Here is a 23,296-nt window from a genome sequence, read left to right as displayed (position 1 = left end):
TCTGGCCAAGGTGGTACCAAAAGACAGGGAGTAATTGGTCCATCCCTGTCTTCTTGTTGATGAATGTGGCTTAAGTCAATGGATGGGGGCTGAGTAGTGAGGACACAAGTCTAACCAACTGCCCACATGGTACCATGGTGGTTGCTTGCTCTCCTATGGACTAGGAGACTAAGAGAGCACTCTGACCACCACCAGGGAGGAAAGCACAACTTCACCAGCTGTAAGTCAAGACTAGAAACTTCTACATGGCAAATGTCTCCATAATGAACACTAAGATATAGACCCACAGTGAGAGGGAAAAGAAGGATGTCCAGGAGTGCTTTGATCAACAGGCCAAAAAGGTGTTAGCCATGTGGCTGATGAAGGAGTAGGGAGGTTACAAAGTGAACAAAGCACTTAATGTCTTCTTACAGGAGATCTCATGCCTGAAGCCAGTGTGCAGATAATTGAACTGGGACAGAATCATGCCACACAATGAAGTTTACTATTGTGTATTTCTGTTTCAATGATCACATTATGACCAAGCAAGGGAGACTTTCTTGAGGCCAATACAATCCCATGAAACTCTATAGAGAAAGCTACTCAAAGGCTGAGGCTGTTTTATACTTCTTCTACACTGAACAGAATGACAGCCTGATTATGATCCCGCATCCAGAGAACAACTGGTTCACTTTACTTTAAGATTACCCCCTTCTCTGCAAAGTGGAACATTCTACTATTTCTTTCTTTCTTTCTTTCTTTCTTTCTTTCTTTCTTTCTTTCTTTCTTTCTTTCTTTCTTTCTTTCTTTCTTTTTTCTTTCTTTCTTTCTCTCTTTCTTTCTTTCTTCTTTCTTTCTTTCTTCTTTCTTTCTTCCTTCCTTTCTTTCTTTCTTCCTTTCTTTCTTTCTTCTTTCTTTCTTTCTTTCTTTCTTTCTTTCTTTCTTTCTTTCTTTTTTTCATCCTCCTTTCTTCCTTCTTCTTCTTCTTTTTTTTTTTTTTTTGGAAGACCTTGTGCTGGAAGCTGTGCAGACTTAGGGCCATTAGAGGCCCAGGACAGAGATAGCACTCTCCAAACCAGGCAGTCTCTGCAATCTAAGGCAAAGGTCAGGATGGGAACATCTAATGTCCTTCAAACTGTAAGGCAATGTGAATATGCTTCTTAAAATGGGGGGTCCCAAAGTAGAGGCTGATGGAATAATCACCAAAGAAATGTGGTCCAGATATAAGGCTATGATGGGCCACATGGAGGCAGTTAGTAGCTCATACAAATAAAATTCTGCATGCCTCTCTAGAGCCAGATTTCTTTGTGGAGACCAGTCTCCCACTAATGAGGAACTAAGAAGCCATGTGTCTGCCTTATAGCAAATTGCGTCCTCAGAACCTCTACTGCTTCACCTTGCATTTCTGTATCAAGATTTGAAAACCTTTAAGGATAAGGGGCACTGGGATGAGGTAAGGTATTTTTGTTTCCAGGGGAGATCAGAGGCTTTATACCCTAAGAAGGACACAATGGGGGTAGGAGAGAAAGGTAAAGGGGAGAGAATATAATATATATAATTGCATATATTCTGACATAGAATATACGTAGTAATGTGAATATTGTCCCCCGCCATCAGATTCCACATTGTAGTCAGGAACCTACCCTTTACTTTAGCTATCATAGCCAATGAGTTGGAACAAGCCATAGGAGATCAACAAGTCAGGCTAAACTCCCTGATTGTAAATGGATCAACGATTGGGCTTAGACTACATTCTTTTTGATATGATTGAATTAATTTGTTGTGTTTGAATTGATATCAACACTACGGTGGTACAATTCATGCATACTATAAGAAAAAAGCTGAATGGTTATTGGAAATAAGACCTGTTAGTCTTCTCCGGCACTTACTCAGTTGAATATAGATACTGGGATGCATGGCTGAGGTCAATACTAGAGATTGACCACATCCTGTGGATGGGATTCTGTGGATAATAAGTCTAATCAAATATTGACTGAAATGAATAGAACAGATTTGGTTCTAGCTCCTGTCAGAATATCTAATCCAAATTGCTATGGGTTGGCATATAAAAATTGAGTTCAGCCAAAAATGTGTTGAGCTGACAGGTGAATTATTGGGAAGGACAGTCCTCTAAGCATCCCTACACATTCTTGCTAACTGAACTGTGTTACAAGGCCTATCTTCTGACTCTGAATTCTTCCTAGGGTCACAGTCAATTGAGAACCTCCATTGCCTGACCTCATGAGAACTACAGCATCACCATTTTGTGATTGCTTGCTCCTTGGTGAGAGGATTGGTTTGCTTATTGCTTGCTACAAAACGTGCTGAACCCCTAGCTCTAGGCTTTTCCATTGGTTGCAACCACTATGTGCATAGTGACAATATGGTCCCATTGTGTTGCACCCTGGGACACAGGGACTGGGAGTCAGGGCTTCTGTGCTGATACTCCTGCAGTTTGTAGTGCTATGGGGGACAAATTGTTTTCTCTGGTCCATTGAGTCACAATGTGTATTTTTGGTACCCATGGAGTGGTGCCAAACCTGCTTGCTTTCTTAGAAACCCGTAACTTCCTGCCACTTCCTAAGTCTGGCCTTTTTTCCTGACATGACTACAGTACCATTATAAATTTCAGTAAATTTGACATTTGATATCGATACACTATTTTAATCTACCATCAATTTTCCAATTTTGTCAACAACTTTTGAACTGTTTTTTTTTTTTTTTCAGGAAGTCAAATAGCAAATACCTATCTTGAACTGTTTTTTAGCCTATTTTGAACAATAAAGTTTTGAAAAGCTTTTGGATTATTCTAACTGAGGCACTTTTAATCTCTATCCACACAATGATTGGAGTGTGTTGCCTAACCCTGAAGGAAATTTAACAGATTTTTCTTTTTTAACCAATTTCACCATTCTGTGGAAAGAAATTGAAGTCTTGAGAGGTGAAGTGACATGCCTGCATATTGGTTGAGGAAAGATAGTTCAATATTCTTATTTTTCTTTTTTTGCAGGCACTTTTTTCTACTTCTGTTTTCTCTTTCTTTTGATGTCATCTGAAGTTGCGATTGAAGCTAGAAACAAAGTTGGGTACTTTTGAAGCTGATCAGAGTTTTAGCCAGCAATAGGCTTCAAACTGTCATTTTTACAGCATCATTAAAACAAAGCCACACAGAAAACTGAGAGCTGATGCCTAATAGGCAAAACTCTCCATTTGCCTCAGTAATATAGAACCATCTCTTTTTCTAAGCTCCTTTGCTTAAATAGACATATTGGGATCTAGAGCATGACAAGGGGTCAAACTTTGGTAGAGGAGAATTCAAGGAAATGTGAAATAGTCTGGTAGTTCAAAGGATTCAGACTCGATGGGCCATATACTTCCGTCTCCTCTAACTGTGTATTTATTTTGTTCAGTATAATACATCTTTTCTCTCACAAAAGAAAGCTTTGGTGGTTACTTTTGTAATTTACTAGAAGTTAGTCCCCAGAGTCTGATTGAAGTGATCAATCAAACCCAGAAAGGAGCCCTAATTTTTTGGCACTTAGAAGATACTGCTGATGTCCTGCTTGGGAAGATCTCCTGCACAGCCACTGGCATAGGATGCCAAGCTCACACTGCTAGTTATCAGCAGCCATCACCAAACTCAGGCTCTTTAGCTTCCAGTCTTGCATTCTTTCACAAGAAAGATTATAATTACTCAACTTTTTTGGCATGTATCTCACCGTTGAGCATAGATGATTTTTAAAAAGAAACCTATTTTCCTCAAAACAAAAGAATGTGCCAACTATGAGACTTATTCTTAGCAAAGTGTAGTTTAGATCAGTGGAAACATATTCCAAAGCTACATAGACGTTTCTCCCCCTTGAGGATCATAACCAGAAAGTGGCAAATTTCAAAACAAAGCACAACAAAAGTGAAAACCCAAACAGAACACCTTTGAAACACTGGGCCTGTATTCAGATAAGTTTGAGAACTTCAGCTTAAAAAACAAAATGCAAATATGTATATAAAAGGAAATGTAGCACAAACACACACACACACACACACACACACACACGTGTAGTAGGACTTTTCAATGCCTTTACAATGTTAATACACAGCATCAATTCCCATGACCAAAATAAGACATGCAACATTTCTAAAGATTTGTCTAAGAGCTATTTTTTTCATATTAACATTTTATTTAGTAGTGTGCTGTAAGATCCTTCTTAGAAAGTCATTAGTTCTGATTCCTTAGACATCAAATCTTAACACCTGAATTCTGGTCATATTCCCTTTTGTAGAGGCAAAATTCTGATGCTTGAACATTCAAGACCTCCAGTGACAAGGGAGTTCTTGTATCTCAAGGCTTAGAAATGTCTTTCTTTGGTTATATTACGATCCCTTTCCTGTAGCTTCCACCTGTTGGCTTTAATTAGTGGAATTGTACTGAATAAGTCCAATTCCCTCTTCACATCCCTTCAGGTATATGAAGAGAACTATTTCATCCTCTCTGAGTCTTCTATTTCTCAGGTAACTATGTGCAGTTACTTCAACGATTTGTCATGTTGAAGAATTTTAACTTCTTTCATCTTCTCAGTTGCTCATCTCTGAACACATTGCAATTTGCTTATTTCATTTCTGAAGAATGTGATGTATTAGAGTAAAGCTAACATTTCTTAGGCTCTAGTCACTAGACTTCTGTGGATATGATTATCTCTAATACAATAGTTGGGATGGCCTATATCTATCTATCTTTCTTTTCTTTTCCTTTCCTTTCTTTCTTTCTTTCTTTCTTTCTTTCTTTCTTTCTTTCTTTCTTTCTTTCTTTCTTTCTTTCTTTCTCTTTCTTTCTTTCTTCCTTCCTTCCTTCCTTCCTTTCTTTCTTTCTTTCTTTCTTTCTTTCTTTCTTTCTTTCTTTCTTTCTTCTTTCTTTCTTTCTTTCTTCTTTCTTTCTTTCTTTCTTTCTTTCCTGTATCCTATTGTTGATCCATGAAATAAAATCTATGACTTTTTTTTAATATGACTTTTTTTCATTTCTGCTATCACTCACATTCTGTGTGTCTATAGGTAGATTTTTTGACTAAAATTTTTCTCTAGTAACTACTATAGCTATAGTTTTTGCTTATTTTTTCTAGTATATTTGTTTCTTTATCCTATCACTTCAGGTTATTCAGCATTCCTTCATTGATTGGGACTCATAAGATGGGAATCTGTCAAAACTTATAAGCATATCCCATTATACCATTATATCCAGATCATAATTCAACATACTATAGTATTATAACACTCCAAGAACTGGTCAAATCTCTTGCCAAAAAACACTATTGATACAGTGTTTACCTGATTTCTCTGTCTGCTAAGAAAACAAGATTTCTTTTACTATAACAAATTCTTAGAGAGCTTATATTGCCTCCTACAGGTTATTGCTTCCTTTCTAAGTGTCCTCAAAGTATGTTTTAATGATTTGATCTAGGTCCTAAAAACAGTTAATGCAAAGCTAAATATTCAATATGGTCTTTAGTTGCTACAAAGTTACTATTAAAACTGTGACTCTATTTCTTTCCCTCAGTTTTCCAGGAAATGTCTCCCATCCTTCTTTGCTTCTGAGGTTATTATTTACGTTTCATTTACAAGTTCTCTTAATGTTTCACAATATCCAGGAGGCTTGACCTCATTCTGAGTTTCCCAGTACCCTTTAACAATAATGTTTTAGGCTGAAGTTTTTTTTTTTTTCTCTGAAAGAGAAGCTTGAAATAAAATAATGACTGAAGAATTGTGCTTTCCTCTTATCTTCATTAATATTGAATCTTAATCTTTGCAACTGGTTAGCAGTGCAGAAGGAAGCATTCTTTTGAGAAATCAGTTATCTCATAGGACACCTGGGGTCTAGCTCCTACTTTCAGGGACTATATTAAAGACGTCATAACTAATTTTTTTCATCAATTAAATGTGGTTGTCAGGTTAGATCAGTGGTTCTCAGCATATTCCTTTCCCCCACCACATCCACCCCCATCTTCTCACCCTAGGGGACATTTGGCAATGGCTGGAGACATTTTGGCTGTCACAACTAGGGATGAGTGAGTGCTGCTTGCATCTAGTGGACAGAGGCCAGTGATGCTGTTAAACATTACAATGCACAGTCTACTGCAACAAGAATTAGGTGGTCTAAAATGTCATCAGTGCCAAGGTTGAGAAGCCTTGGCTAGGATCAAACTTATGATTCCTTTCAGCACCATTATTTTATTCCTTTTGAATTTTCTTTACAAGAGCTGTAATTCAGTTTCTTGGGGAAAAGAGAAGGAAGGAGATGAAAAGTGTAAAGCCTCATTGAGTGGCTTAGAATAGTGTTAGCCAATTGCCTGGCAAAGTATGTGGCCTATAATTCATCACATTCAAGTCAAAACTAAGTGCTGCCTACTACAGTTATCATCATTCTCACAGACGTAGCATTTGAAGCTGGAGTTACTTAGGAGCATTTAGTTGGGCAGTGGTAGCATCTGGAAAAATAAATGAGCCACCTAAACTTTTAGGATTTTATATTACATCTTCTATTTTTACATAATTATAAAGTGTTTCCTTACCTGAATTTTTAAATTAAATTTACATAGAGTATAAATAATATAAAATTACCTGACTTTTTCTTTAGTCGTAAAAGTTTTCTTAAACTGTACTTGAAAACCAGATATTTGAAAAGATTCTCACTAACATCTTTTATATTTAGAAAAAAAGCACAAATTTAAAAAGTACATATTTGGCCTATACTCCTCATTTGTAGGATAAGGCAGTTTGGACTGGATGAACTTTAGTGTTTTCTTTCCAGTTCCAATCACCTAAGAATTGTAAATATTTTGCATATGCTTGACATATGTATATGGTAGTCATACTGTAAGCCTCCAAGGTAAACAGCATGGTAAAGTTCTGTGAGTGACATGTATCTCTTCTATTTCCTAAGGGTAGGTCAGAGAAAGCATTTTTTAAGTTGATGTTTTGAATTTGAATGAACTGATATATATTTGGGGATTTTTGAATATAAGGACATTTTGGGTAACATGACAGAGAAGAGGAAAGAACAATAAGAGTGAAATATTCTTGCTAAATTGGTAAACTGTAGGATGGGTTAAATAAGTGTTCATAATGCCAAATATATAATGACTACATTCCCTTCTACATCCCCTATGCACTGCATTTTCTTAAGGGTTTTTTTTTTTTTAATACTTTGGTTTTTCTTGAGTAAAATATTCTTATTTCTTAATGCCATTTTCCATAGCCTTTACTTTTTTGCTTTTCTATCAGGTGTCTTGGAGATAAATATTTCATCACTATAAGCAAAAGTTATTAATTTGTTATGCTTGATTTTTTAAAAAGATTTTATTTATTTATTCATGACAGATACAGAGAAAGAAGCAGAGACATAGGCAGGGGGAGAAGCAGGCTCCCTATAGGGAGCCTGATGCAGAACTCAATCTCAAGACCTCGGGATCATGACCTGAGCTGATGGCAGATGCTCAACCACTGAGCCACCCAGGCATCCCCATTTGTTATGCTTTAGGGACTTAAGCATACCACATTAACATTTTGTGATTCTGAATCATCAATGTCTACCTATCTCTTTTGATCTTTATGAAGATTTGACAATATGGGTAGAAAAAATGGGGAAACAATTAGGTAGCTTCACAGAGTTCCTAGATTTCTGACATCCCCAGGATTCCTGGTATCTGTATGGAAAACAGAATAGTAGGAAGAATGTGGCTAATTTCAAACACAATATGTACTCTTTATCTCCGTCCGTCCCTTCTTTCCTTTCTTCTTTCCTTATAAATACTATGCTTTATAGATAAATGATATGAATTATTTTCCCCCATAATCATTCTTGGACTGACAGAACTATTATTTTAAATCGCAGTGAAAGTTTCAGCTTATCTTTAATATTTGATAACTATATGGAGCTAATTTTTTATTTGCTTATGTTCCTAATAAGTTCAGTTATTATGGAAAGAAAAAGTAGTTCATTTCCTTTCATTCACAAACAATAAAGCAACAAACATTAAATTAAATTTAAACTTACCTCCCACCCAGGTATGGTTAGTAAAATAATATTTATGGGTATTCATTCCTTCAGCATACATAACTGATAATGCAGAAGATCAAACTCATATGAGGTCTTGAGAACTGGCATTATAATCTTTGGGATCATGAAAACCATTCATGTTTTGAAAAAGTACTATCACAGTTTTTAGCGGCAAAAATGAATCCTGTTAGTAGCTTCTCCTTACCCACTTTCTACTCACTTCAAAGCCAGGAACTCCATTATATAAGAAAGAAATTCCTTAGTGTAGAAGGAGAAGGGCAACAAAAGTTGTGACTCTAGGTTCTTGATTTCTATGCAAATAATTATTAGAAAGGAAAAATTGAGACATGTTCTATTTTAGAAACTTGTAGTTCTCATAATGTCATCCCCAAAATAATTTTTGTCATTTGTAAAATGGTAGTGATATCCAAATATTTATTGCAACCTACCCAAAGATATAGCACTCGAATGACATTCAAAAATTAAATGACCGGTTTGTAATTGGTCATCTTCATTCAGATGATCAGTTTGTTTGGTATGAGGAAAAAAAATACAAAAGCAAAAAAATACTATGTAACTGCATTTCAAATTCATAGAGGTAGAAGGAAGAATAAATGTGTTGTAGAAAGTTAAAAGAGCAAAATATCTACATTTTGTACTTAGCTCCCAGCAATAAATATAGATAACAAATAAACACAACCTGTCTCAAAACACGAAAGCTCAATGTGAGAATTGTTCATGTTAAATAATTAGGAAAATAACAATTCTCCACTTAAGGTTAGCCGAATAAGTAACATCTCATTTAAAGTTACTTTTTAAAAGATGAATGTGTTGCTGTATATTATCAGTTACATCAATTGAAACAACAAGCACAGGAAAATGCTGCTGTAATTATATTAGTTAATCTAATCTTTAAAACTTAACCTCCCTGAAAGATGAGAAAATTCATTCAGGAAGAATGTTAGCTAATTCATGCCTCAGAGTTCACTGTATGGTTCTGATATACATAATAATCTTGTGCTTAAACCCTCTTATGTGCAAGTTGAAAAAACTGAACTCGTATAAGATGAAGAGATTGCTCCATCACATGTTGGACAGGCACAGCATGACAACTACAGCATTCACTCTTCTCCCCATCCTGGTATCCTCTGGCACCACCACCCAACAAGCTGCCTTCTCTAGTAGGATAAATGTGATTTATAAAAATGTTAACTAGGGGGGATCCCTGGGTGTCTCAGTGGTTTAGCGCCTGCCTTTGGCCCAGGACGTGACCCTGGAGTCCCAGGATCTGGTCCCACATCCGGCTCCCTGCTTGGAGCCTGCTTCTCCCTCTGCCTGTGTCTCTGCCTCTTTCTCTGTGTGTCTCTCATGAATAAATAAATAAAATCTTAAAAAAAAAATAAAAATGCTAACTCAGCCTCTCTGACATGAATGAAAAATTTTAACTTGTGGAAAAGCAAATGTTATCATTTTAGTGAGAATCAACACGACTTTAATGATGGCAAAAGATTTTAGTTCAAATAACTCATGGAATGATAAGCAAAATCCTCATTATTAAATTTCTAATTCCTCATGTTATTCATTAATCCATCTAGATGTTTATCTTTATACACAGATATGATATGAATACATATAAACAAGCCTACATAAAGACCTTGTGGAATTTGAATTGTTCATATGTAAATGCTACAATTTAGTTCTAGGAGCTACCATTGGAGAAGAGTGACAACCAACTGGTGGGCAGTAGGGCACATAGATTCAAATTCAATTGGATTTGTTCCTCAGCCACTAATTTTGTAAATATGACCTTGGGCAAGTTAATTCTGTAAACATTGGCTTTCTCAACTGTAGAGATAATAATTCATACCACATATGACTAAATAAGTTATACTGGACACAAACTGGTCAATAAGTGACATTTCTAATAGTCTTAAAGCCAAATATTTTCTGTGAATAATCATATTTTCAGTTAAATAATATTTTATCCTCCCAGATAATGGCCAAGTTATACAAACATGAAATTCTTATTGTTATTTATTAAAGATACTATTCATTTTTAATATAAATATACTCTAGTACTACACATGCATAAAGAGGCACACCAATATTATGCACATGCACATATGTGCATACACACACACTCATAACTGGATCCATTTTCTTTTAAATCCTCTAGTTGAAAGAATATCCATTTTTGTTTTATTCACAAAATATGCATTAATGTGGTCAAGCTCTGTAATTTTGTGAACTATTCTCTTTGGGGCTTTTGTGATGGAATTGAAATGCTTTTCCTTCTCAAATGATCTCTCCACAGATGTTTTATAAAAAAACATCAAGATCTAGTTTTTGAGAGTGATGTGGTTGATTTAAAAAATTAGGCTACTGCTTTTAGTTTAGCTGGGGATAATATAACTTTGTAGTTAATAAAATTGCAAAGCATCTCCTAATTTCTTGACATGGTACTTTGATTAAAATGCTAAGAAAATGCTTTAAAAATGGTAACCACAGGGCTTAGAGCTGGACTTGTCATATCAATGAGAAGAAGTTGGCAGGAGGTACCATAATATTAGTTTTATCAATGCCCTAAAGACTCATTGATAGTTATATTAGAAAATTAAAGCTTTGTCCACCTATAGCTGCATTATTTTGCTAAATATAAGATTCATTTGGTGAAAACATTCTTACCAATCAGCTTGACTAAAATAGTAGTCAGATTAGACAAAACGGTAACTTTTATACATTTGGATAAAGTTACAGCTTTAACCAGTTTTCAATTTCATGTTTTATTCAAAATGCAGATTCTTGGACCCTTCCTTGACCTTGACCCAGTGAACAAGAATTTCTTAGAGGAATTTCTCAAAACTTATAATAAGATTTGAGAACCTCTGGCTGAGACCATGTAATAATATTTGACTATAAAGTGGCATTGTGTAGGAAAGCAAAGGAGAGTTTTGGATTAATACTAGAGGCCCAGGTGTTTTTCGGGGTTCTGCTTCTTATTGATGGTTTGATCTTTTATAACCATTGAGCCTCCCTGAGCATTTATTTGTTTATGTTTACCCGTCAGGGTTGTTACAGGAAGCCAGTGTGATAGTGCACATGAAAGCACTTTTAATCTGTGCTGTGATACAAATGTAAGATAGCATTATTATGACAGTTATGTTTAATACAAACTCTTTAAATAATAATCCAACTGTCTAATAGAGTTGTTTCTTTTCCCATATAATGTTAAACATTAAAGGACATAGTCTTGGTATCAAAATAAAAAATGCATTATGGAATGCAAATCAGGGTGGGACATGAAGCAGTGAAGGCAAGTTAGAGTGGTCAGCATCTCAGGTCTGAGCTGATCTGAATTGATCTGAGCAAATGGGGAAAGTGCTCTGAAGCAAGGTGGAGTCCCATGACAACCACTGGCTGCTACATGTACAGCAGATAGAAAATGAATGTCTATGCCTGAGTCTACCTAATAAAACTCTAGAAGTCATAAAGACTATGAGCTGGCCATAAATCAGGCATGGAGTCCTGCAGCTGGAGCAGGAAGCTGAGTCCTAGAATGCACAAAGGAGAGGAGGACATTTTTATTTTATTTTATTTTATTTTATTTTATTTTATTTTATTTTATTTTTTATACTTAGCCAGAGCAAGACCTCTTTAGGGCCTGGAATCCAGTTCTTGGCCTGCTCATCAATAGCACTTGCTAAAAATAAAATTAGAAGACCAGCACACATGTAACAATTTTTTTTTTTTGACAGTAGAACTTTTGATCAGAGGACTCAAGAAAAGAAAACGAAGAACCCCTTCCATGAATATTTTCCAGTTACTGAAGAGTGAGCCTGGAATAATGGCAGAGTGTTACGTAAGCATTGAGGTCATCAATTAGTAACATAAGAAAGGGGTCATTCCTACTGTCCTCCATATCTCCTGAAATATCATGAGCCCTTTGATCATTCACTCATTCAATAGATATTTTTAGAGTACTTTTTAATATGTCAGACACTGTTTAGGTAGCTACTGGAAGAAGAAGAAGGAGCAAGGCAGATGTGGTTCACGCCCTCAGGAAGCTATGCTTGTCCAGTGCAGCATCGCCTACTGTAGATAGTTGGCAAAAGGGCCCACAATGATTTCCCTCCCTATATCTACACCCCTTTGCAATATAACTGCAGCTTCTACCATCAAGAGGTAAGGTCTGTTTTCTACTCCTTGAACTTGTGACCACCATGAGGAAAGCAGGGGCTAACATGCTGGAAGATGAGGTTCCATCAGGACCTTGCCATTCTTGCAGAGGTCATCCCAGACCGGCTAGCTGACAGCAGTTCTGGCAGCTGCTGCTGCCCCTGCATTGAGCCCACCTAAGACTGAAGAATCTTCTAGCCCAGACCTGCTCAAACTACTCATATATGGAAGCACAAACTACATAAATTGTTGCTTTAAGCCACTATGTTTTGGAATGATTTGTTACATAGCAAAAGCTGACCAAGTAACCCTTAACTATGTAAATATGATTCAAAATTTATTTTGGGCACAGAATTTTCTCATATGGCTTATCAAATTACCTTAATAACTGCCAACTCTTCATTTTGCGCTGTAGGGACATGGTCTCAGTGTATAGTTGTCAGAATACAGACACCCTGGGAAGGTTTGATATTGGATCTCTGATCTGCAGAATATGAAGTTGACTAGTGCGCTTGAAATGTGACATATAGAATATATTTCTTCGAGAAAATACAAATACACAGGCAGGACATAAACATCTACCACAGCACCAACTCCAAACAAGCAGTTAAAAAGTTCATGCAAATCCAATTAGCCTTGTTTCCCAAAAGAATGGCTCATGGTGTAAAAACAAAAAACATGAAAGAACAAACAAACGAACAAAAAACCCCCAAAACCTGTCAGATTCTGAATTTGTATGATTGATCAACTATGTCCTATAGACACAGCCATAAAGTCTCTGATTTTTCCTTCAAGTAATTTCATTATTTTGATACATTATCAAAACTCTCACCAAAGTCTCCTTCCAGATGTCTGTGGAACGGCCTTGATTCTAACAATGACACATCAGTGGAGATGAGTGAAAGAGATCTTTGATTTATCTTAATTTTCAAATATGTCAGAGTGTCTTTTCCTCTTTTCCTGGCAGTGGCTCTTCTCTGTCCAGCCCTCCCAGCTGGGCATTTTGGGAAAGCAGCCAATTCCAGGGCTAATGTGTTTCTGCTGTTATCTGACACTGACGCTGCTTCATAGAGGCAGCAATGAAGATAAGCCCTAATTGGATGTATTTTTAAAGCAAACCTTTTAGTTACTTAGAACAGAGCTTCCTCAATTAGCTTCCTTTCTCCTCTCTCTGGCTATGCAGGAACCACACTAATGTGAAAATGCTGCATCTGGACGGGAGTCAAGAGCAGGGTCGGGGCAACTGCAGGACAATCATGCTGAACAGGAGAAGCTCTCCGCCAGGCAGGCTGGGAGCTGTGTTTCCCGGAGAGCAGGTGAGGGAAGCACGCTCAGAAGATTCGATGGGACAAGAGGCCCCAGCAGTGGTCCTGGGTAAGGCTACCCACAGCCACACCCCAGCGTGCCCGCAAGAGAGGGAAGGTGGGGCACGCCCCGACTGAGATAGAGTCAATACTTGATAGCGCTCCATCCCTGTGCTTGAACGGAAGTACTTTGTTCCACTGCAAAATGTGTTAACCTTGGTTTAGGATTGAGAGTTTTAAATTGCATTCTGCAATGTATTATCCTCAGGTCGGAGGAAATCTATTTGGATCCCTACCCGTTTTAAGGTACTCACAAGCCTTTGATAGCTGCTGAGGGGGAGAGCTGTTTAGTAGAAGAGGCAGGTTTAGAGGGCTTGATGTGGAAAAAAATACAGAGAAAAGAAGCAGAGTAGAAAAACATTTCTTTCTGGCTTTTACCCAGCCTGAAATGGAATTAGAAGGGACACATGGTAAATTAGTAATTTCCCTTTGGTTGGCAGTGGGTCTGCCATCATTATCTTATACTGTCTAGGGGGCCCAAGTTCCCAAGTTCCTTTCAGCATTAATATCAGCACTGTGAGGATTAGCATCCCGGAGGGATGATCATTTGGGCCTCCTTAGGCTAGGCCTGTGGTCAGTAGGAAAGGGTGAGCCTAGGTGAGCCTGGGGCACGGCAGTGGGGATAGGGGGAAGCAGAGTGAGGCATGGGGAAAAGAAAACTGAGAGCAAGCAGCCGCTCTGTACTGTAAGGCTTTCCCTCTGCCTCCTCTGGTTAGGCTTCCTAGTCACTTTTACGGAGGCATCTGTTCTCACAGTCCTGGCCCCTGACCCTATGAAGTTGATGGCTCTGACTCAAGGATTTCCTTCACGGCAAGTTGGAATTTGAATTCTGTGTTATAAAATTACAGAGGCTGTGATTTTCTGATGTTGGCACTATGATTTGCAAATTTACTTATTTAAATTAATATTAGTAGTGACGTGTATGTTTAATTTACCGTCTAGGTTGGATTCCAAATTTTGCATCATCAGTGGCTTATCAAGGTCATATGAACTTAGAGACAATTTTTTCTCTTTTTGATTCTCATCTGATGATCATACCGTGTATAAATCTTGACTCTTTGGTGCAGGCCACACTCTGTACTCTGTGCATAAGAATATATCTTACAAAAAATCATCACTCCTCACCATATTAATCCTGACTGGTAATGACTGTTCTAAAACTGAGTTAGTTCTAATAATTAAGTAATATGTTTGCTGTTCTCTCTAGAGTTCAGGTATAAAAATTGACAAACCGATGGCTGAACAAGGTAGGCTGGCTTTTTTTTTTTTTTTTTTTTTTTTTGTCTTTTTTCCTTTGCTATGACAGTGATTTGCTGGAAACATCTGGCACCCATCACCACAGTGAATGAAGTGATGACCCTTTCTGTTTAACCACAGAACCAGAACAGGAGTGACTTTTGAGAAGTGACAGGGATATTGGAATGATATGCATGAAACATATAACATTAAAGAAAATGATAAGAATTTAGCATCACTTCCTCAATGTGCTAACATCATTAATTTTGCATAGAAGCAACAGCTGTGAAGATACTGATTTTTAGCAGCTTGATGAATTTCTAGTTGGCATATCTCTCTATATAACTAAATATATACAAATTATATAATGAAGTATCTCTCTGTCACAATGACCATAATTTTGCTCCTCTCCTCCCTCAGTCCTCATGGTAGGAACCTCCATCCATTCGTTACGGATCCACTTCTAATGGATTAAAACTTTGGATTGGTACAAACTAATTTTTATGTCATCCCCAGTAGGTGTGCCCAATTCTAGAAGCTGCATACCTGATGGTTAGTCCTATCCACTGTATTGGCCGTGGAGGGGTGGTCTCTAGTGTTCTGACGGATTCGAGTGGAGTTTTGTTGCTCAATGGTGGAGGAGGTTGGGATACAGAACTCTCTGAAGCATCGTTTGAAGTTTTCATCCAGAAATGCATAAAGGACTGGGTTCAGGCAGCTGTTTGTGTAACCTAGAGCAATGCAGAAGTGCCAGGAAACAGTCTGGAATGTAGTTTCTGGGATTGTGATCAAGGCTTTAATGATGACGTAAATGTGAATGGGAGTCCAGCAGACAATGAACACAGCCACAACTACCAGCACCATCCTGGTGATTCTTCGCAGATTCCTGTCTTTTTCTTTGGAGCCAGAGAGCATACGGACGCTCTTGAGGCGTAAGATCATCAGTCCATAACACACTGTAATGATGAGGACAGGCATGATAAAGGCAAAGATGAAAACGCAGATTTTCAGCAGGTTTTCCCAGTACCAGGTTGGGTGAGAGAATGTGAGTGTACAATCTATGGAACCTAGAAAACAATAATTATAAGGAAGAATTAGCAACAGCATCTCATTATAGCTTTGACCAGAGCTAACTTAAACCCATTAAGGGAAGTCAACAATGGAAGGTTTAAAGAAATTGAGGGAGAAACTCAGCTCTCTGTTGATTTTTAGGGGGAGTTAGTTTTTAGATTTTTTTCCTTAATATCTCATTTTTTTTCCATTTTAATCACTTTAAGCTTTCATTCAGTCAATAATTGTAGAACTTTTCACTGTGAGCTAGATCCTCTGTGGAGTCTATGTTGACATAAAAATATAATTACAGTCCAAAGGCTAGAGGAGGTACAAGCTAATGGATATTTTCATTCCACTTTTTGATGGGTGGTTCATCATTCTGATATGAGGACTAGAAATATGTATTTGTCATATGGGCAGGCACTTGAAATTTTAAAACAAGTCTCCACCTAAGGTTTTTTGGAATTTAAGTTCTAATTACTCTTGGAAGAGCTATATTCTTATTTTCCTATCATTTTGATGATGCAGAGAAATCAGGAAACACTAGATTATATTTTCTTTAACATGTTTAGTGGGCTTAAAATTTAGGGAAAAATTCCTACTACAAAAAATTCAAAGGCATTTTGCTAGAAAAAATCGCTCAAATTACAATCTAATATGTTGGACCACTCCATACTTGGCTCATGACTTTATCAGCATGTCAGTCTATAAGTCCATTATCCCTTATTCCTGCAACTTACCATGCCTGTACTTTGTTGTTGCCATAAACATTACAGGCAAACCAATGGCTGAAGAGAGGATCCAGTTGCAAACATTGACTATTTTGGCATTGCGGGGAGTACGGAAATCCAGAGCCTTGACGGGATGGCAGACTGCGATGTAGCGATCAACACTCATGGTACAGAGGGTAAAGATGCTGGTGAACATATTATAGTAATCTATGGAGATCACAATCTTGCAGAGGATGGTTCCAAATGGCCATGTTCCCATTAGGTAATTGACACTCTGGAAGGGCAGGGTACTGGTTGCTAAGGCATCTGCTAGAGCAAGGTTGAAAATGTAGATGTTGGTAGCAGTCTTCATTTTGGTGTATCTAGGAGATGAAGGAGGAGTGGTGGCAAAGTCAGAAGAAGACCAATGTGAAATATAGATCAGCTTCCAATAATAAAAGATATTGCAAGAGTTAGTGGAAGCACTTGAGATTAGATATGGAAGGACTCTTTTCTAATACTAGATTGGCTCCTTATAACCATGTTGCTATGAGCTAAGTACAGTTTCTCTACCTATCAGTCTTATAATCTATAAGATCGTTATAATAACAGCTGCCATACTGATTTATCACGTTTTAAAAAATGTGCCAGGCACTGTGATAGATGTAATAGACACAGAGAGCTCTCAGTCACATATCCAAGTCTTACTGATATTCATGAAATGACTATAAAATGAATAATAATTCATTTTAACTCTAAATATGTAAAGGAAAATTTTAGATATATATAGTTAAAAGTATGGAAAAGTGTAATCATACAAGAACGGGTTTGTATATATATATATCAATGTAATGGTGCAAGTGTGTTTATATGCACATGTAAACATATATCTGTATACACACACACAGATTATTATGGTGGCAGAAGGAAGAAATGAAGGGAATAGAAGGGGTAAGATAAGGGAAGAAGGAAAGTATCTCGGAATGGTAGATATGCAAGTTTAATCTTACATTGGTAAGAGTAGGTTTTTCTAGATAGGTAGACCACCTAAACAAAGTCATGAGTTGAAATGGCTCAATGCATGTGTTTTGGCTCTCCCAAAAGGTAAAATCCCACCAGAGAATGGCAACAAATCTGAAACGGTAGGAACACAGAGGCTGGTTCTTGGAGGGATTTGTATGCCGTGGCAAGATTGAACTTTATCCAATCCATGGCGAGGAAGCTAAGGCTGTTTGTTTTGTTTTTATTTTTTAATAGCTTTATTGAGGCATAATTGACATACAATAAATGGCATGTAATTAAAGTGTACAATTTGATAAGTTTTGACATATGTACACACTTGCGGAACAATCATCTTAATTAAGATCAGGAATTGGCAAACTGCAGCCTGCAGACCTGGTTGGGCTGCTGCCTATTTGGTTGGAACACACTCGCATTCACTTAATTACTTCTTATCTTTAGCTGTTTTGATGATGCAGTGGCAGAGTCAAGTAGTTGTGACAGAGACCATGTGGCCTTCAATGCCTAAAATATTTACTATCTTACCCTTTACAGCAAAAAATGACAACTCTTGATCAAGATAATGAACATACCCATCACCCCTAGAAGTTTCCTTGTGCAGGTCCTTAATCTTTCCATATTCTCTTCCCTGCCTTGACCCCTGATCTTGATCTGCTTTCTGTCATTTTAGGTTACTTTTCAGTTTCTAGAATTTTATGTAAATAGAATCATTCAGTGTGTACTCTTTTTTTGTCTAGCTTCTTACACTCTGCATAATTATTTTGAGATTCATCTACATCTTGTTGCATGTGTCAATAATGCATTCTTTTTTATTAGTAAGTATGGATATTATTATTACTGAGTATGGATATAGATATCATTGTGTGGATATGCTAAACTTGTTTATCTACTCATCTATTAATGGCAATTGAGTTGCAGCTAGTTTTTAGATACTGAAAATGAGCTGTTATGAACATTAATTATATCTTTGCATGAACATATGGTTTTCTTTCCCCTGTGTAAGTACCTAGGAGTGTTATGTTTTCAAAGCCACAGAAATTAGAATTTAGAAGAGAGAAGCAGGTATATTGACAACGCTAATAAATTATATATGATGTTGGAAGAATATCTTGCTAATGTATTGTCAAATTGTGAGAGGTATTTGACATTCCACATCTATTTGCCTTAATGTTAGGAATAGTACTCACTATCACTCTGGGAAATCACTCTTTTTCCACTCTTAGTCTGAAGGTTTTATATTGGGCTCTATTACTAGTTTAAGGCATCAACATGTAAAGTGATTGGGGCCTTGGTGAATGAATGTTCAGGGATGGTCTCATGTTTCAACCAGAGCCAATAAGATTTGGGGGGGACTTCTGGAGAAAGAATAAACTATTTTTAGATAATTAAACCTGAGAGAATGTAAGGTTCTTGGAAGGGTCTGTCTGAAAGTGGATCCAACACAGAGGGTGTGAATTTAAGAGAGCAAGAGAGGAACATCTACCTGAGCTTTGGACTTTTTGTTTACATGGTGCAATAAATTCTCTTTAAACTTTAGCATGTGTATATTTTTCAGTCACATGAAATTAAGAAGCTAACTCTTTTAGTCCAAGATGGCTGTTGGTTGGAGGAGGTAGTGTTATGGACTCATTTTTTTAGGGCCCTAAATCAGTGTTCAGGAAAGTTTGTTTGGTTTCAATAAGCACTGGGAAGCTGCAGTTTTTTTTTAAATTTATTTATTTATGATAGTCACAGAGAGAGAGAGAGAGAGAGAGAGGCAGAGACACAGGCAGAGGGAGAAGCAGGCTCCATGCACCGGGAGCCCGATGTGGGATTCGATCCCGGGTCTCCAGGATCGCTCCCTGGGCCAAAGGCAGGTGCCAAACCACTGCGCCACCCAGGGATCCCCGGAAGCTGCAGTTTTTTTTTTTTTTTTTGGAAGCTGCAGTTTTAATGGAGGATTCCATGAACCCTCTTAGGGTCAACAGGCTCGAATTGTTTATTTGAGCTCTAAAATTCTGATGCCCCATCTTGTCTGTTAAAATTGCAGATGTTGCATTAATGCCAGAAAGTCAGATCTGGGGCCTTTTGAATTGCTTTAGAAGTTTGAATCCTCTAAAAGATTTATAAAGGAAAAGGTAGAGAAAGTCATCAACTTGAGGAGGTAAAGCAATTTGATTTTAGTGAGGACTTTAAATGTGGCAAACATAAAAAGGTTAGTTTAGACAAGATCCTCCAAAGTCCAACAACAAACAAATAAAAACAAGATTAAAAGTATGACTTTAAAGATTTTAGAATAAGTGACTTGGATGCTCAAGAAGTTTAAAAATTTTTGATACTTACAAAAATAAATTTCTCCCACAAAGAAGGAAAAAAAAAAACCTCAACTGTGTTAGCTACACCACTGATAACAGATCTGCATGATATAAAAGCATGCCTAACTACATTAGTCACTTTCTCACCCAGCTAACCTTACATTTCACATCTTATCTTTAAGAGTGTATTATGTTAAATAATTAGGTTCTTTACTGTCAGTTTTATGACTCATCATACCTTTAACCTTTTCTTCAGGCTCATCTTAGCACTAGGTATTTATTGATATATGTTTATTTCAGCTGAAAAATTTTCCTGCCCCGGGACGAGATGTTTGTGAAACAAAATTAGGCTAGGGTCCTACATCACAAGAGGAAAAGTGAATATCTACAGAAGCTGTTTCAATTGGCATTTTACAGGAATAAAGCTGTTTGAATTTTCTCAATTTATCCAAAGAGCCTTTCTCTAAAGATAGCCGATGTTCTTACCCCAATTACTCACACTTTGAGTCACAGCAACATACAAAAGAGGGCTTAGCAATTTCCTAAATATATGTCAGACAATTATACAAGACCAAAGGTTTGAGAATTCTAGTTGCCTCTAGCATATCTCTAAAGGCTTTAATCTAAAGGGACAGTCTGATCAGAAAAGGGATCATACAGTCCAACAAACACGGGCTTTTCATTCTGTTCTGTTCTGATGCAGTGGTATGAATGCTGCCCCAGAAAAGTTACATGAACAATCAGAGTCACACTGTAAATCATAGAAGAATATAAACCAGTGTTAGCAAACATGCTGAAGAGGTGAGCTAAAGGAAGGACCATCCTTGCTTGTTCAGTTTACCTGAGTGGATCTGAGTAGAGCCCCTGGATATTAACACTGTACAAGCCTGTTTCAAAACATCCTTTGTGCCTATTCCTTCTTACTGTGCCATCAATGAATTTGGTGACAAAATGGACAAAGTGACATAGGAGGGATACATGGCATCTCCTTGGAGTGTCTCTCCTGAACTCCCAGGGTCTTTCTGACCTTGACTGGTTTCATCATGCCCACTGAATTGGGGCATTTCCTCTAGGCAGAGGCTCAAGCTATTTTTTTCTTTTTAATTATCTCCATTGAAATTTTCCTAGTATGTATTTTTTAAAGTCTGTTCTATGTGGTTGAGTAGCTTATTTGCTATATAAATCCAAATATATAACTATACAATAATTATTTTTGAAAAATTATATTCTCAGGACCTTCAGGGTTTGACCCATTTATGGAGCTTCTAGATGCTGTGTTGGGGGAAGAGGCAGTATGAATTCCATTTCATTAGCATCTCAAATATTCTCCTGGATTTCATATACACTTTTTGTTTATAAATGCCCTTCCTTTCTTTGTGTTTATGAAAGAATTCCTATTTATTTTCAGACCCATTCTTGATGTCATTTTTGCAATTGCTACTAGTTGCCAAAACATCATTGATTTTGACCAACTTATGTTAAATGAAGCCACACTGAATCAATTACTTGTGTGTACCCAATGGGCTTTGCAAACCTTTTGTTGTTATTGTTTAATTTGAGTTAATTTTTGAATTGTGATGGCCTTGTCTCTGGCCAGAAAAAAAATGACCAAGGAAGCTTGAAAAGAGGAAGAACATATTCTAGAATCCAGTTTGTCAGTTTCGTACCATGTCAAGCCCTTCACATTGCTCTGCTAGAAATTCACAGCAGAGCCAATTGGGATGTGCAGAAGACTTTCACCTCTTTTTGAACTAATTTTCTGCTCTCTTTGTTTTTACCAAACGGATTTTTTTTCTCCCTTTTTTCCTGTTTGCTAATCCCAGTGAAGTAGAAATATACCTAATCTAGTAAGGATTCAATGAACCCTTTCTAGCACTTTTCTTGTAAAGATACTTTTCTTCCATCTGCTCTGACTTTTATGTCTACTCACCCTCATATAAAAAATTCACACTTTTAATAGAGAAAATAAGTTATTAATTAATGAGCAAAGTGGTCATATGACTATCTACTTAAATTTCTCATTGTCCATTTCATTCTGATATTTCAGGCAAGCGTGTGTGTGTTTGTGTGTGTGTGTGTGTGTATGTGTGAAAGAGAGAGAGAGAGAGAAAGAGAGATTTGAGATCTAAAACAAGAACCAAAGTCAAAGTCCGTGATGATACTCTCATTGAGTATTAACATAGAAAGAGACCACATACTAACTTGTTATTTTCTGTTACGTTCTCTATTAATGGAAGTGGGAACAGGGGATTACTCACTTTGCTATCTAGAATGTTTTAAAATATTTCACTTACAATTATTTCAAAGTAGTTTTATGTGTTTGATGACCAAATTTCTAATAGCTTATACTTATAAAAGGACAGAATAATAAACCTCAGACCTCTGAGTCTTGTGGACAAGAAAGTGACTATTGCCTACCAGTTTGGCTCAAAAAAGAAGCACAGAGAAAGGCTTATAGGAAATTAAACAAAGAGGAAACTTCCTTCCAGGGGTTAATTGGCTTTTTCGGTCTCTGTGTCACCAGAATGTGATGACCATCAGGGACTTTTCGGTTGAGTGTTACTCTCTCTTTATTCACACCCGCTTCATTTTTTGTTCTCTCTTTTTATTCTTAGTTTCATTCTCCTCCCATTAATGATAATTCGTGAGAAAAATATCTTTCACACAGAGCAAGGGAAAAATCTGCTTTTTTGAAGTAGATTGAACTGATGGACCTTTTAGATAGAAAATGTGAAATGAATAAGTGATTATATTTTTGCATTTGTGGCTCGGAAAAATCAAAGTAAAATCTGTGTTTCCTCTTAATCAGTGTAGAATCTTAATGACATTAAAAATGAATACATTTCTATCATATCTTTACTGCTGATCTCATCATTTCATTCTCTATTGGTTTCTTCTTTGCCTATTTTCATCTTTATTTCTCTTATTTTATTGTATGCATTTTTGTAAGATTCTTGAAGTTCTCCTTATGGAAATGGAACTGAAGTGGAGGATGGAGTGAATACATGGCTACCTGTCAATGCACTACTCCTCTGGTCAGAGGAAAAAAGTGAGATACTTCCATTATGGCCAAGAGATTTTGCTTAACCATTTTTGGGGGGGGGGGCGAGAGGGGGGTATGCTTTTTTGGAAGTGCTTATTTCCTGCTTTATTTTGTTTCTGAAAATTTTACTTTGGGACATAAATAGCATTTATTTCATCAGAAATTTATATAAAATTATGTCTTGCCTACTTGATGCTAAATTCTGTGATAAATAATGTTTATATATCATAGAAAATATTACTATGCTAAATCCACTGATATATTTAACCAGTATAACCGGTTGAAATATTCTTGTCTGTAGCTTTAGATTTTTGTTTGCAGGAAAATCTCATCTCAGACCACTGACTTCAGAAACAGCATGAGAACATCTACCT

General features: G+C 36.9%; 1 protein-coding gene and 1 long non-coding RNA gene across 2 annotated transcripts in view; one reads left to right on the top strand and one right to left on the bottom strand.

Annotated features, from left to right (window-relative positions):
• The window catches only part of OPRM1 (opioid receptor mu 1), a 71,816-nt gene that overhangs the window by 8,796 nt on the left and 39,724 nt on the right, over positions 1 to 23,296 (bottom strand). Inside the window, exons 2-3 of the mRNA XM_072828493.1 lie at positions 16,596 to 16,948; positions 15,349 to 15,869 (exon numbers count right to left, since the gene is read on the bottom strand). Of these exons, the coding sequence (XP_072684594.1) occupies positions 15,349 to 15,869; positions 16,596 to 16,948 (874 nt within the window). The remainder of the gene's footprint in view (positions 1 to 15,348; positions 15,870 to 16,595; positions 16,949 to 23,296) is intronic.
• Positions 11,744 to 17,133, top strand: LOC140634808 (uncharacterized). The gene is made up of 3 exons (XR_012032190.1): positions 11,744 to 11,885; positions 13,386 to 13,518; positions 16,632 to 17,133. It is a non-coding gene; the product is annotated as an uncharacterized lncRNA (long non-coding RNA).

This window comes from Canis lupus, chromosome 1 (assembly GCF_048164855.1).
Source record: "Canis lupus baileyi chromosome 1, mCanLup2.hap1, whole genome shotgun sequence".
Classification (NCBI taxonomy): domain Eukaryota; kingdom Metazoa; phylum Chordata; class Mammalia; order Carnivora; family Canidae; genus Canis; species Canis lupus.
Note: the sequence above shows the minus strand (reverse complement) of the source record. Positions and strands in the feature narration are given on the sequence as shown.